At 43.6% G+C, this 17127-nt stretch overlaps 1 protein-coding gene across 1 annotated transcript in view; it reads right to left on the bottom strand.

The window, feature by feature from the left end:
• The window catches only part of st8sia4 (ST8 alpha-N-acetyl-neuraminide alpha-2,8-sialyltransferase 4), a 71466-nt gene that overhangs the window by 20095 nt on the left and 34244 nt on the right, over positions 1 to 17127 (bottom strand). The window contains exon 4 of the mRNA XM_033017366.1: positions 13424 to 13717. Coding sequence (XP_032873257.1) covers positions 13424 to 13717 — 294 coding nt within the window. The remainder of the gene's footprint in view (positions 1 to 13423; positions 13718 to 17127) is intronic.

Consider the following 17127-nt stretch of genomic DNA (forward strand, 5'->3'; position numbering starts at 1 on the left):
AGTCTATCCAGTCTTTCTTCATATGAAAGTCCTGACATCCCAGGAATTAGTCTGGTGAACCTTCTCTGCACTCCCTCTATGGCAAGAATGTCTTTCCTCAGATTTGGAGACCAAAACTGTACGCAATACTCCAGGTGTGGTCTCACCAATACCCTGTACAACTGTAGTAGAACCTCCCTGCTCCTATACTCAAATCCTTTTGTTATGAATGCTAACATACCATTCGCTTTCTTCACTGCCTGCTGAACCTGCATGCCCACTTTCAATGACTGGTGTACCATGACACCCAGGTCTCGTTGCATCTCCCCTTTTCCTAATCGGCCACCATTTAGCCACCGGGTACCATGACTTCTATCTGCCTTCCCTCAATTCTTGGAGCATTGATTTTCTTCCCATTGATGGCTATACCTTACAGCTGCCCAATCCATAAACTATGGATCTTCCTGTATAATTTTCTCCTCCTCTCCCATTTCTTTTAAGACATCCCTTAAAGAGCATTCTCATTCCCATACGGACTTTTCTGCACCTAGGCCTACTGTGAAGCCACACACAATCTGGAAGAACAGCTCATGCTTGGGTAGCTTACTACCCGACCGTATGAACACTGATTTCCTTAATGTAAAATAATACCCTCCTCCCTTCCTCCCTCTCTTTCTCCTGCCCCAACCCCCTCATCTTGGAGCGCACACAGTTCTTCCACTCTCGCCACCCTGCTCCTTTCCTCTCCTCTGCATGCTCATCTCCCTTCTCCCTTTTATCTCCTCTTTCTCCTCCCTCCATATTCCTCCTGCCAGCTTTATATTTCCCATCTCTTCTTCCGCTACCTACCACCCCTTTGACTCCTTTTCACCTCCAGCCTTTGTCACTCACTGCACCATCTGCCAATCACCAGTCCTTACCTGTATCCACCTATCACTTTCCAGGCCTTGCCCTATCCCCACCTCTCTTCTCCAGCTTCCCCCCCCCCCCCCCCCCAGTTCATCATTGAAGGGTCCTGACCCAAAATGCCATTTGCCCATTCCCTCCACAGATAGATACACAGATCCTGCCTGATCCACCGAGTTGATCCAGAATGTTGTTTTTTTTTCTCCCTTAAATGACTCTTTGTCACCTGTTCTAATATCTCCTTATGGGACAGAGTGCCCAATCTTGACCGATAAAACTCTTGTGAAGAACTATGGAATATTTTACTATTTTAACGGTGCTATGTAAATGCAAGTTGCCTGTTCATTTGCCATAAGCAAACAGCTTCAGCTGCTACCACTTCGCTGTGATCAATAATAATAAATTAGCAGCAGGCACAGTGAAAGCTGTTTGATCTCAACATCCATTATAAACCTGCAGGGTGTTATTTTTGTGTTTTTGTTTGCCTATAGTGGCCATTTCTTACATGAAGCTGGACTCTGTTACCATAATAGTGCTATGATTAGAGCTTGAATGTGTTCTTAAATTAAGAGTTATTGCCTTTCAGTTTTTTTTTTAGTTGAAAAAATAATCTTTGGTTTTTGCAAATACTGTTGAAAATGGATGTGCTGTGTGACTTGCCTTTCGTTTCTTGGTGTCCTTTGAGATACTTGTGAACTAGTGAAAGGAACTGGGATGAGACTCTGTGTGTAGGAAGGAACTGCAGATGCTGGCTTAAATGAAGGTAGACACAAAAAGCTGGAGTAACCCATTCCTTCTCTCCAGAGATACTGCCTGTCCAGTCCAGCTTTTTGTGTCTATCTTTGGGATGAAACTCTTATGTTTACTGAGCTTGTTGCTAAGAAATTCATCCTCTGTCACTTACACAAAATGCACACATATGGTGGCAACCTTGTGATGCATTCTGCTTCTGAAATGTCTTTCCTTTGAAAGTTTTGAAAGTGGAGTACAATGGCCAGTTTGTATTATACATCGGTGCTATTGAAAGTAGATTTCCATCTCCATGCGTACAAGGACTTTCTGTATGAAGAGAAAAGATAGTAATGTACTACTTTCTCAGTTAACGCTTGTCACGATGGTCTATATTTTTTAAATCACACTTTAGTGAAACAGTATTGTCCATAGATTAACCCTGAGTTAGATTGTGTTATAAGTTAAGATAGACACAAAAAGCTGGAGTAACTGGCAGCATCTCTGGAGAGAAGGAATGGGTGACTTCGTGGGTCGAGACCCTTCTTGCCATAGAGGGAGTATGAGAAGGTTCACCAGACTGATTCCTGGGATGTCAGGACTTTCATATGAAGAAAGACTGGATAGACTCGGCTTGCACTCGCTAGAATTTAGAAGATTGAGGGGGGATCTTATAGAAACTTACAAAATTCTTAAGGGGTTGGACAGGCTAGATGCAGGAAGATTGTTCCCAATGTTGGGGAAGTCCAGAAGAAGGGGGTCACAGTTTAAGGATAAGGGGGAAATCTTTTATGACCGAGATGAGAAAAACATTTTTCACACAGAGAGTGGTGAATCTCTGGAATTCTCTGCCACAGAAGGTAGCTGAGGCCAGTTCATTGGCTATATTTAAGAGGGAGTTATATGTGGCCCTTGTGGCTAAAGGGATCAGGGGGTATGGAGAGAAGGCAGGTACAGGATACTGAGTTGGATGATCAGCTATGATCATATTGAATGGCGGTGCAGGCTCGAAGGGCCGAATGGCCTACTCCTGCACCTAATTTCTATGTTTCTATGTTTCAGTTATGTTAAGCTTATTAGTGCCAGTGTCAAAGTCAGGAAATTAGATGAGATTCTGAAGGTGAATTTTAGGAAGGATAAAAATAGATGAAGGAGAAGGGTCTCATCCTGGCCACACACTCATCTCTCCGTTGCCATCGGGAAGAAGGTACAGGACCTTGAAATCTGGAACATACAGGTTCATGAACAGCTTCTTCCCCACATCCATCAGGCTATTAAACACAATATCAAACACGCTCTGAACAATAACAGTCTATTATTACTATTGCATTTTATCTGTTTATTTATTGTGTGTATATATATAGTCTATGGTATATAGAAACAATGAACTTTTATCTCCTGGTCTGTATTATGTTTACATATTCTGTTGTGCTGCAGCAAGCAAGAATTTCATTGTCCTATCTGGGACACATGACAATAAAGCTCTCTTGACTTATTGCTGGATTACTGGCTATGTTACACTTTGGTGAGGATTGAAATAGGAAGATAATGTAGATGAATCCATGGCTGGAGATATGATACCAATGGGAGCGCCTTAATTTATTGAGCCATGTGGGTAATTTCTAGGCAAGGTGGGAGCTGTACAGGTCACATCGGTTGCACCTCAAAAGAACTGGGACCTTATTGGCAGATTTCCTCATGTTGTTGAGGGTTGAAACGTATTGGGAGATGGACAAGAAGCTGAGCATAGATAGAGAAAGAGAAAAGCAAACAGACAATGTAAGGCAGACAATTAAGGGGAGAGCTTGGAAAGCAGAGCAAACAAAAGTTAGGAAACTAAAGAGTAGTCTGGCTGTGTTTACTGCTACATACCAAAATACAAGGAGTGCAGATACATCAGAAACAGGCCCTTTGGCCCAACTTGCCCTTGCCAACCACCATGCCCCATTTACACAAATCCCACCTCCTGCATTTGGCCCAAATCCCTCTAAATCTGTCCTATCCATGTACCTGTCTAAATGCTTCTTAAATGATGCGATAGTACCTGCCTCAGCGACCTCCTCCGGCAGCTTGTTCCATACACCCAGCACCCTTTGTATAAAAAGTAACCCCTAGGTTCGTCTGCCCCGAAACTCCCCCCACCCCACAATTGTAGTCACAGCCTCTTAGAAAATTAAGCAGCCCCTGCCTGCATGCAGTATGACCTAGACACCGTTCATGCATTTGCGGGCAAACTGCAAGTGACATTCACAGCGAAAAAGACAGGCAAGGGTCATCTACAACAGCAAAAGGCTAACTACTGTACTTGACATACAATGGCGTCATCATTGCTCAGACCCCACCCTCCACACCCCGAATATCATCACGGATTAGAAACTCAAATGGATCAGCCACATAAATATCACAGCCGATAGATGATGAGTCAGAGGCTGCTTACTCTGTGTCAAGTGACCTATCTCGTAATATCCAAAAGCTCCATCCATCATTATATACATTTATTCCCTTCACTTCCCAGTTCTCCGACCAGTCTAACTGTCTCCGACTACATTTTACCTCTGTTTGCTTTGCTGTTACCTTCTCCCAGCTAACAATGGTCTATTCTACATTTTCCTTGATTTCTATCCCTTTTCTACCGTTTTTATACCTTACACATCTGTATCTATATATCTCCTTCTACCCAGACTTCAGTCTGAAGAAGGTTCTCGACCCGAAGCGTCACCCATTCCTTCTATCCAGAGATGCCGCCATTCCCACTGAGTTACTCCAGCATTTTATGTCTATCTATTCCCTCCATCACTGGCTCAGTGGCTGTGATTTGTACCATGTGTTGAAGGCTGCTTCCTCAGCACTTCCCAAACTGATGAAGTACACCTTCAAGATGGCCATGGACAACAGGAACGGCTCCTTCAGTGGGCTTCTCTCCATCATACACCAAGCTGGACATCTATCACCATTCATTCAATAACACTGGGGAGACATTTCCAAACATCCTAGGCAGTAACACTGTGCGAGTGCAATAACAAGGACTGCAAGATGGCAACTCACCACGGTCTTCTTGAGACCAATTGGGGAAAGGGAAGAAATGCTGGCCTTCCTAATCACACAAATAACATAAAGGTAATCGAGAGGTCGAGATTTATAATCAAGAGAATATTGAAGTTCAAATCTCCAAGAGCAATTTGAGATTTTGATTGAAAGATCCACTGTGAAAACAGTCCACGCTGACCATCGATCGCTGGTTCTCACCAGTTCTTTGTTATCCCAATTTCACACCCTTTCCATACACACGAGGGGCAATTTAGAGGACAATTAACCTACAAACAGACGCATCCTTGAGATTTGGGTGGAAACCGGAGCACTGGGAGGAATCCCACCGGGTCACAGGGAAAGAATTAAAACTCCACACTGACAACTCCCGAGGTCAGGATTGAACTTGGGTCTCTGGCGCTGTGATGCTGTCGCTGCACCATTGCGCTGCCTACAAATTTGTTTGAAAAAAGATCTGAAGACTAACAAATGACACCCAGAAATTACTTGAATTATTGTAAAAACACAACATGCTCACTAAACCACCTTTAAGGAAGTAAATCCAGTATCTTAAACGAGTTTGCTAATTTTTGAAGCTTGTTCCACAGCATCAACTTTATGAAGTGGTTTGGCAATTGATCCAGTTGCATTATTACCAACTAAGAACAGCAAAGCTGCTCTTGCCAACTTTTCCACTTCCCAGCTATAAAATACATTTCAATACAGAATCAAGGGTAAAAGATTTCTCTCTTTTGAACAGTGTTTAATTATACAAGTTTGCAAAGTCTTCCTCTTAAAACCCATTACTCTTTCCATTATAGGTAGACGAAAATGCTGGAGAAACTCAGCGGGTCGGGCAGCATCTATGGAGCGAAGGAAATAGGCAACGTTTTGTGTCGAGACCGTTCTTCACACTGATGTGAGAGGGCGGGGGGGGGGGGGGGGGGGGGGCGGGAAGAAGAAAGGAAGAGGCAGAGACAGTGGGCTGAGGGAGAGCTGAGAAGGGGAGGAGAAAGCACGGACTACCTGAAATTAGAGAAGTCAATGTTCATACCACTGGGGTGTAAACTTCCCAAGTGAAATATGAGGTGCTGCTCCTCCAATTTACGGTGGGCCTCACTCTGGCCATGGAGGAGACCCAGGACAGAAAGGTCTGATACAGAATGGGAGGCGGAGTCAACGGGAGATCAGGTTGGTTATTGCGAACAGAGCAGAGGTGTTGGGCGAAGCGATCGCCAAGCCTGCGCTTGGTCTCACCGATGTAGAGCAGCTGACACCCAGAGCAGCGGATGCAATAGATGAGGTTGGAGGAGGTGCAGGTGAACCTCTGCCGCACCTGGAAAGACCGCTTGGGTCCTTGAATGGAGTCAAAGGGGGAGGTAAAGCGACAATTGTAGCATTTCCTGCGGTTGCAAGGGAACGTACCAGGAGAGGGGGTGGTTTGGGTGGGAAGGGACAAATTGACCAGGAAGTTACGGAGGGAGCGGTCTCTGCGGAAAGCAGACAGGGGAGGAGATGGGAAGATGTGGCCAGTGGTGGGATCCCGTAGGAGGTGGTGAAAATGTCGGAGGATTATTTGTTGTATGTGACGGCTGGTGGGGTGGAAGGTGAGGACAAGGGGGACTCTGCCCTTGTTACGAGTGGGGGGATGGGGAGTAAGAGCAGAGTTACGGGATATAGAAGAGTTCCTGGTGAGAGCCTCATCTATAGTCGAAGAGAGGAACCCCCGTTCCCTGAAGAATGAGGACATCTCCAATGCCCTCATCCTGGGTGCAGATGCGGTGTAGACGGAGGAATTGGGAGTAGGGGATGGAATTAAGCAGGAAGCAGGAAGCAGGGTGGGAAGAAGTGTAGTCCAGATAGCCATGGGAGTCTGTGGGTTTATAGTGGATGTCGGTCAGTAGTCCATCACCTGCGATGGAGATAGTGAGTTCTAGAAATGGTAGGGAAGTGTCGGAAATGGTCCAGGTGTATTTGAGTGCCGGATGGAAGTTAGTGGTGAAATGGATGAAGTCAGTGAGTTGTGTGTGGGTACAGGAGGTGGCACCAATACAGTTGTTGATGTAGCGGAGGTAGAGTTTGGGGATAGGGCCCTGGTACGCCTCGAACAAAGATTGTTCGACGTACCCTACAAAGAGGCAGGCATAGCTGGGGCCCATGCACGTGCCGATAGCTACGCCTTGTATTTGGAGGAAATGGGAGGAGTCAAATGAAAAGTTGTTAAGGGTAAGGACCAGCTTCGCTAAGCGGAGGAGAGTACCAGTAGACGGGCATTGGTTGGTTCTGCAGTCGAGGAAGAAACAGAGGGCTTTAAGACCCTCCTGATGGGGGATGGAGGTGTAGAGTGAGTGGACATCCATGGTGAAGATGAGAGAATGGAGGCCTGGAAAGCGGAAGTCATGGAGTGGACGAAGAGCGTGTGAGGTGTCTTGAACATAGGTAGGGAGGGATTTAAACTCTTTCCACTATAAATATTTTACGATCCTCTTTGTATAGTTGATTTGCATATTGTCCTATTCTTTCTTGTTCCTTACCCAAAACCTAACTACATCTTACAGTTAGTTTCATGACTAGAAATATTTGGTTCCATTAGTCCCAAGTATTTTTTTACAAATGATAAATATGACAAAGAGAAAATCTTTCAAATTTGAGAAGGATTTTCAACTGTTTTTATACCAGACAAAACCAGTCTGGAGATGCTCAAGATTTGGACTTGTAATGCTAGGAAGCAGGCTGAAGATAGCAATATATCATATACACTGATCATAATGAGTCATTCACAGCACACACCAACAAATAAAATATTATCTATGATTAGTACATAACATATTCAAATATTTATGTTTCCCAATATCATTGTGGTGGAGCCAGAGTACTTGGCATTTTTATTGCAACCAACTCATTCATCTTTAATAAAACTGCAGATGCATCCTCACAAATAGACTAAGTATACTCTGTTGACAGGAATCTGTTAATTGATTAATATTTTACAAGTAGCCCAGGAGTGTAATGGGCCTGTCCCAATTAGGAGATTTTGCAGGCGACTGCTGGTGGCACACACACACACATCGCTTCCTTCACCAGCCCGTTATGCAGGCGGGGGGGACAGGGCAAGCGGGGGGAGCGCTGTCTGAGTGAAATTCACACAGTGCAAAGCCAAGGTGTTACAGACACACACCGCGATGAACAGGAAGGTTGGCGCTGTAATTAGGACGAATAAAGCACAGTGTACGGTAAGTCCTTTAAAAGGAGGGGGGGGCGGTAAGAGGGGGGAGAAGGAGGGAGAAACATAGAAAATAGGTGCAGGAGTAGGCCATTCGGCCCTTCGAGCCTGCACCGCCATTCAATATGATCATGGCTGATCATCCAACTCAGTATCCCGTTCCTGCCTTCTCTCCATACCCCCTGATCCCTTTAGCCACAAGGGCCACATGTAACCTTCTTAAACAAAGCCAATGAACTGGCCTCAACTACCTTCTGTGGCAGAGAATTCCAGAGATTCACCACTCTCTGTGTGAAACATTTTTTTTCTCATCTCGGTCCTAAAGGATTTCCCCTTTATCCTTAAACTGTGACCCCTTGTCCTGGACTTACCCAACATCGGGAATAATCTTCCTGCATCTAGCCTGTCCAACCCCTCAAGAATTTTGTAAGTTTCTATAAGATCCCCCCTCAATCTTCTAAATTCTAGCGAGTACAAGCCGAGTCTATCCAGTTTTTCTTCATATGAAAGTCCTGACATCCCAGGAATCAGTCTGGATAACCTTCTCTGTACTCCCTCGATGACAAGAATGTCTTTCCTCAGATTTGGAGACCAAAATTGTACGCTATACTCCAGGTGTGGTCTCACCAAGATCCTGTACAACTGCAGTAGAACCTCCCTGCTCCTATACTCAAATCCTTTTGCTATGAATGCTAACATACCATTCACTTTCTTCACTGCCTGCTCCACCTGCCTACTTTCAATGACTGGTGTACCATGACACCCAGGTCTCGTTGCATCTCCCCTTTTCCTAATCGGCCACCATTTGGATAATAGTCTACTTTCCTGTTTTTACCACCAAAGTGGATAACCTCACATTTATCCACATTATACTGCATCTGCCATGCATTTGCCCCACTCACCCAACCTATCCAAGTCACCTTGCAGCCTCCTAGCATCCTCCTCACAGCTAACACTGCCCCCCAGCAACTTGGAGATGTTGCATTCAATTCCCTCATCCAAATCATTAATATATATTGTAAATAGCTGGGGTCCCAGCACTGAGCCTTGCGGTACCCCACTAGTCACTGCCTGCCATTCTGAAAAGGACCCGTTTACTCCTACTCTTTGCTTCCTGTTTGCCAGCCAGTTCTCTATCCACATCAATACTGAACCCCCAATACCATGTGCTTTAAGTTTGTATACTAATCTCTTATGTGGGACCTTGTCAAAAGCCTTCTGAAAGCCCAGATATAACACATCCACTGGTTCTCCCTTATCTATTCTACTAGTTACATCCTCAAAAAATTCTATAAGATTCGTCAGACATGATTTACCTTTCGCAAAACCATGCTGACTTTGTCCAATGATTTAACCACTTTCCAAATATGCAGCTATCCCACCTTTAATAACTGACTCTAGCAGTTTCCCCACTACCGATGTTAGACTAACTGGTCTGTAATTCGCCGTTTTCTCTCTCCCTCCTTTTTTTTAAAGCGGGGTTACATTAGCTACCCTCCAATCCTCAGGAACTACTCCAGAATCTAAAGAGTTTTGGAAAATTATCACTAATGCATCCACTATTCCTGGGGCTACTTCCTTAATACTCTGGGATGCAGCCTATCTGGCCCTGGGGATTTATCGGCCTTTAATCCATTCAAATTACCTAACACCACTTCCCAGCTAACCTGGATTTCACTCAGTTCCTCCATCTCATTTAACCTGCGGTCCCCTGCTATTTCCGGCAGAATATTTATGTCTTCCTTAGTGAAGACGGAACCAAAGTAGCAATTCAATTGGTCTGCCATGTCCTTGTTCCCCATGATCAATTCACCTGTTTCTGACTGCAAGGGACCTATATTTGTTTTAACTAATCTCTTTCTCTTCACATATCTATAAAAACCTTTGCAGTCAGTTTTCATTTTCCCTGCCAGTTTTCTTTCATAATCTATTTTCCATTTTCTTAATTAAGCCCTTTGTCCTCCTCTGCTGGACTCTGAATTTCTCCCAGTCCTCTGGTAGGCTGCTTTTTCTGGCTAATTTGTATGCTTCATCTTTTGTTTTGACACTATATCTGATTTTCCTTGTTATCCACGGATGCACTACCTTCCCTGATTTATTCTTTTGCCAAACTGGGATGAACAATTGTTGTAGTTCATCCATGCAGTCTTTAAATGCCTTCCATTGCATATCCACCGTCAACCCTTTAAGAATCAATTGCCAGTCAATCTTGGCCAACTCACGTCTCATACCCTCAAAGTTACCTTTCTTTAAGTTCAGAATCCTTGTTTCTGAATTAACAATGTCACTCTCCATCCTAATGAAGAACTCAACCATATTATGGTCATAGGTACACAAAATTGCTGGGGAAACTCAGCGGGTGCAGCAGCATCTATGGAGCGAATGAAATAGGCGACGTTTCGGGCCAAAACCCTTCTTCAGACTGATGGGGGGTGGGGGGGGGGGGGAAGAAGAAGGAAAAGGGGAGGAGGAGGAGGTGCCCGAGGGCGGGCGGATGGGAGGGTGGGAGGAGACAGCTAGAGGGTTAAGGAAGGGGAGGAGACAGCTAGCAAAATTGGCTAGCATATTATGGTCATTCTTGCCCAAGGGGCCATGCACAAGAAGACTGCTAACTAACCCTTCCTCATTACTCTCGTTGGTTCCTCTACATGTTGGTTTAGAAAATTATCCCGAATACATTCCAAGAAATCCTCTTCCTCAGCACCCCTGCCAATTTGATTCACCCAATCTATATGTAGATTGAAGTCACCCATTATAACTGTTTTACCTTTGTTGCACGCATTTCTAATTTCCTGTTTGATGCCATCCCCAACTCCACTACTACTGTTAGGTGGCCTGTACACAACACCCACTAGCGTTTTCTGCCCCTTAGTGTTTCGCAGCTCGACCCATATCGATTCCACATCATCCAAGCTAATGTCCTTCCTTTCCATTGCGTTAATCTCCTCTCTAACCATCAACGCTACCCCACCTCCTTTTCCTTTCTCTCTATCCCTCCTGAATATTGAATATCCCTGGATGTTCAGCTCCCAGCCTTGGTCACCCTGGAGCCATGTCTCCGTGATCCCAACTATATCATAATTATTAATAGCTATCTGCACATTCAACTCATCCACCTTATTACGAATGCTCCTTGCAGTGAGACACAAAGCTTTCAGGCTTGTTTTTACAACGCTCTTACCCATTATACAATTATGTCGAAAAGTGGCCCTTTTTGATTTTTGCCCTGGATTTGTCTGCCTGCCACTTTTACTTTTCACCTTGCTACCTATTGCTTCTACCCTCATTTTACACCCCTCTGTCTCTCTCTGCTCACACATTTAAGAACCCCACCACCTCTTATTCTCTGTTTATTATTTTTCTTCTTCTTTCCCCCCTACATGTTGGGTCTGAGTGCTTCCCTTCTCTGCCTCCTGCCTCACGCACTGTCTACTAGCTTTCTCTATTTGAGTCCCTCCCCCCAACCGTTCTAGTTTAAAGTCTCTGCTGTAGCCTTTGCAAATTTCCCCGCCAGGATATTGGTCCCCCTCGGGTTCAAGTGGAGTGGAGACAACTTCAAGTCCCCCTACGGTTCGAAAAGGAGTGGAGACAACTTTTAAGAAGCTAGAAATACACGGCTGTGAAGCTCGGCGGACATTTAACATTATCGGTTGGTTATCCATGGTTCTGAAAACTACTGCTTACGTTATTTTTTCCCAATGAGCCAATGAAATTCACCGGTCAGCACCTGCTACAACCTACGAGAACCTTCGACCTCCTGGCAACCCACTAGGACCTCCTGGCGACCCACCTATGGCACAAGAATTCTCGCTACTCTCCATGGCAGCTTAATTATGGTCACCACTAATTTTTTCAACATGTTGTAAAATTTGCGGCGACCATAATGAGGCCGCGACTAGTTCCCAGAACGCAGGAACTCCTCATGACCATGAAGGCAACTCCCCGGCAACCACCCGCGAACATGTGGTGACTGCAGCCTGCCTGTGGGACAGGCCCATAAGTTTTGACTAGAAATCGTTCTCCTCAAATTTCATGAACTTCCACGGCATTCGTATAAAACAATGAAGTTAATGAAGGAAACCTACTCCCACTCAGCAGCTTTAAAGAGTAAAATGTGCCAGTAAGGAGTTAAGAAAAGATATTAGTTCTTACGTGGTAACTTCCTTCATCAGATTTAAGGAAGTTTGGGGAAATTTAGTCACTCGTACCAGGTTATTCAGTTGAAAATAGTGTGAAACTGACCTTTTCTTTAGAAGATCAAACATAAAAGAACTGCTGGGTACATAAAGTAATATCAGGAACAGAAAGGGTTGTGAAACCTAAATACTTGCGTTTATCTTGATATGAGTAATAGGGCAAAATGTTCCAAGACAACTTGTCACTGAATAGACAAACAATTGTTTGATAAGTCATCTGCAAGATGTAAGTCTCACTCACTGAATGGGGTTCCTGAAAATAAGCAGCACGTCACTTGTACCGCGACTAATTATCCTCCAGAAATAGTCTGATTCATGTATTCTTTAAAATGGTGTAACATTTGTGACTTATGCAGCATTTTAAAAATCTCAATAACAATTATTTACAGATCGAGGTCCATTACTTGCACATATATCTTCATAGAAGCAGACAAAATGGATGGCAGCGAGGTGAACAGCTATTAACTTTTTAGAGGTAATCTTGCACTTCTACTGCCTTGGAATGTGGTTGATAAATGAGTTTACGGCTGAGAAAGATTTCAAGTGTAGAAAGTTTAAATGATATTATCAATCATAGGCTTTTTGTGAACTACTATTTTGTAGAGAAAGTGGACTAATTTTTGCACACTGTCCAAAGCAACGATGGTTTCAGTTAGATTTACACTATTATCACCTACTTTTCTGTAATCACATTTGGTAGGGTCCCTTTAGATTCAAATAACATAGTTAGTGGATGAGACAGTCAGGCAGGCCTTCTGCATAACATTTCACATAATCTACATTAATCCAAACAAATGTATTTTCATTTGTTTTTAAATATGGTGGTATTTAGAAGTCTTTTTTCTTTTAACTTTTTTTTGAGATCATACATATAACTATTTAAATTCCAAGGCCAAAAATCAAAGGCCAACAGTCAGAGGCCATCTGTTTCAAGGTCAAAGATTTAATGTTAAGATAAATGTAGAAACATAGAAAATAGGTGCAGGAGTAGACCATTCGGCCTTTCGAGCCAGCATGATCATGGCCGATCATCCAGAATCAGTACCCTGTTCCTGCTTGTGTAAGAAGGAACTGCAGACGCTGGTATAAACCAAAGAGAGACACAAAAAGCTGGAGTAACTCAGCGGGACAGGCAGCGTCTCTGGAGAGAAGTAATGGGTGACGTTTCGGGTCGAGACCCATCTCAACACGAAACGTCACCCATTCCTTCTCTCCAGAGATGCTGCCTGTCCCGCTGAGTTACTCCAGCTTTTATGTGTCTATCCCTGTCCCTGCTTTCCCCCCCATATCCCTTGATTCCGTCAGCCCTAAGAACTCGCTCTTGAAAACATCAAGATAGCTTGAGATATGAAGAAGCACTTACCCACGGACAGCATGTATGAGTCGAAGGGATGGATAAGCTGTCTGTATGCTCAGTCTGTTCTTCAGGATCAGCTGATTCACACACTCCACGTGCTTCTCTCCTCCTTTCACCATGAACGCAGGGATCCACAGAACACTGTCATTCAACACTGCCAGCCTGTCGACAAATCTCGCTCTGTCTGTCTCAGTCTGAAGACTCCCAAACGCTCTTTGCACAACTGACGGATTCATCGTGACAAAATCAGATTTGAGTCCAACATCATTGGCATATTCCAGAAGGGGCGCAAGATTACACCTACAATAAACAAAATAATTGGTTGATGGAAGAACCTGCAAATGCTGGAATTTAAAAAAAAAAAACTGCTGGAAAAAAATCAATGGGTCAGGCATCATCTGTGGAGAGGGGATTGCCAGGCGACGTTTTGGGTTTGGACCCTTCCATGAATCTATAAGCAACATTTTGGGTCGGGACCCTTCCTCAGTTCTAACCTGAAATGTCACCTATCCATTTCCTCCACAGACTCTGCCTGATGAGTTATTCCAGCATTTTTGTGTTTAACAAAATAATTGGTTTGTTCTGTATCTGTATTCTTTCTGAGTGACATCAGTGAAATTCATAAATAATTTCCAATAATATAAATAATGAAAAATAACTCAAATGAATAATATTTTTTCCGATGTGATATATCATATTTAACATATTTATTAGTAATCTATCTAAGCCAAGTCTACAGGCATATCGTTTACACATTCCTGTAATTTTTTTGCTGGATATTTGATATTCTGCCGATGCATGGAAAATAGGCAGCACGACCCACAGAGCAAGGTGTTGGTTTTAAATGGTCAGCAACTGGAGATCCAGTAGGCCTTGGTAGACCAAGTGTTTGCTAACCATTTTAATTACCATTCACATTCCCTTACCGATCTCTCTGTCCTGGGCCTCCTCCATTGCCAGAGTGAGGTCACACATAAACCAGAGGAATTGCCCCATATATTCTGCTTGAGTGGTTTAAAAATGGTACAGTAGGTGGTGGGTGCATTGAACATACTGTCAGGAGTAGTGGTGGAGGCAGACGCTATAGTGGCATTTTAGAGGATTTTAGATAGGCATGTTGATATGCAGGGAATGGAGGGGTATGGATCATGTTTGGTACATGTTCGGCCCGTTCCTGAACTGTGCTGTACTGTTTTGATTTCTATATATCTGCATCAGATAAGTATAATGTCTAGTGAACTAAAAATTGGGAAATCCAATACCACAGCCATCAATCTCTGCCACAAACCTCAACCACATATTTACACTGTTACAAATACACTCCATTTCTACCTCACCAAAAGTAAACTGCTTTCCTCAGCTTCTGCCACAGTTTATCAGCGGCTCTTATCCTTGTTCTTATTAGCCAACACCTCTTCATTCTCACATGTTGCAAATCGTTTTCCTTCACTCTACACTCCACACTCCGTAAACTGGAGCTAATCCAAAACTCTGCTATCCCCAGTTCTAACTCACAGCATCCTGCTAACTTTAGTGCATGCGATCATGCAATGACTTCAGCCAAACTATGCCCTGTTTTCTTCTCCGATCTCCATCAGCCCAACAATCCTCATGTTATCAGTTCCTCTAATTTCTCCACTTCCAACCTCTCCATCCCTGAATTTAATTTTGCCACATTTACCTTCAGATGCCCCGGTCCTTGGTCCTGGAATTTGTCCCTCACCCCTCTCTGTCTCTGCACACCTCACCTTCTTACTTCAAGGGTCACCTTAATATGTTCTTAAACGGAAGATAGACACAAAATGCTGGAGTAGCTCAGCGGGACAGGCAATATCTCTGGAGAGAAGGAATGGGTGACATTTTGGGTCGAGACCATTCCTCAGACTGGAGAATCAGTTTAAAGAAGGGTCTCGACCCGAAACGTCACCCATTCCTTCTCTCCAGAGATACTGTCTATCCCACTGAGTTACTCCAGCGTTTTGTACCAATTTTCCATTTAAACCAGCATCTTCAGATCTTTCCCACACATGGTCTTAAATGGCTTGGTTTCAACATTTGAAAATACCGTGTAAAGCAGCTGGAGATCAAATAGACGATAGGTGCAGGAGTAGGCCATGTGGCCCTTCGAGCCAGCACCGCCATTCAATGTGATCATGGCTGATCATCCCTAATCAGTAACCCGTTCCTGCCTTCTCCCCATATCCCTTGACTCCGCTATCTTTAAGAGCCCTATCTAGCTCTCTCTTGAAAGCAAATGGAGATAGTGCAGAAAGACTAAAGGTTTCGATCAATTTCTCAGACTGGACATTATTAAATTAGACAACTAGGCACATGATGGCTGGGGAGATTATTATAAACTTAATTAGCATGTTTATATTTGGAACAGCAAAATATAATTGCTCACATAATGGAACCTTATTGATTGCTTTGTTGAAGTATCAAATTCTTCAAAATTTATCAAATGAGCCTTAAGTCTACATGGGTTTCCTTGTACCTAAAATAAGAAAATAATTAAACTTAGGAACATCAAAAGTTTATTCCACACACCTAGCCTGCTCCAGTTTATGGAATGGAACTGCTCAATCTAGATTTATTCCTCATTAGGAAGAAGCCTGTATGTTGAGTCCCTCGAGCAACACCGGATCCATGGCCAGAGTGAGCAACACCGGAAATTGGAGGAACAGCACCTTATATTCCGCTTGGGGAGTCTGCATCCTGCGGGCATGAACATTGAATTCTCCCAATTTTGTTAGCCCTTGCTGTCGCCTCCCCTTCCTCAGCCCTCGGGCTGTCTCCTCCCATCCCTCAGCCCTCGGGCTCCTCCTTTTTCCTTCCTTCTCCCCGCCACCCCCTATCAGTCTGAAGAAGGGTTTCGGCCCGAAACGTTGCCTATTTCCTTCACTCCGTAGATGCTGCTGCACCCGCTGAGTTTCTCCAGCTTTTTTGTGTACCTATTATTCACTTCTTTTCATTTCAGCCTGTATTTACCTTGTTTCATTACAGTTAATTACCTCAGATAATACTTGTTCTTTCTGACAGAAAATAGGGAATGCAACTGTCTTGGTTGGAATCAACAAACTGGAAACAAGTTTAGAGTAAACTGTCCTTTTTTTAAATTTGTGCAGTTGTTTGATTTATACAAAAATGCCTCTGTAAACGTTTCATATCTTCAGTGATGGTAACATCAGAACACCATTGGACAGTTGCAGTTTGAAAGAAAATATTGTTTTCTTAAAAGCATGAAATTGTGACCTACTGTTTTGTGGTCGTCACTGATTAGTTGCTATAGATAAATATGGATTAATTGTCGTGTTAGTGTGTAACACTAATGATTGCAGGGTGGGCAAACTATGATATCAATCAATTTGCAATTCCTATCTGATGCCAGTGTCGCTAAATTAGTGTTCCATTTTGCAGTTGAAGCCTTTGCTTAATGTCACACAGCAGAAAACGTGTATAGCAACAGGAAGGACCAGCACTAGTTAGAGATAACAGCAATACTTGCAAGTTAGTTAATGGTTGAGTTGTACTGGTTGCTGATTTGATTTTTCAAAGGTTTAGTGCTTTCTATCATTCTTTAAGGTTGCTTGAGAACAGAGGGCACGATATCCCAGTTGCTGAAAGCCTTTGCATTTTCTGCAAGGCCCTGCACAAATCAGTTGTTCACAGGCATGGTCATTAGTGGGCATGAAGGGAACAAGCTGCTGAAT

This window comes from Amblyraja radiata, chromosome 3, assembly GCF_010909765.2.
Source record: "Amblyraja radiata isolate CabotCenter1 chromosome 3, sAmbRad1.1.pri, whole genome shotgun sequence".
NCBI classification, from domain to species: domain Eukaryota; kingdom Metazoa; phylum Chordata; class Chondrichthyes; order Rajiformes; family Rajidae; genus Amblyraja; species Amblyraja radiata.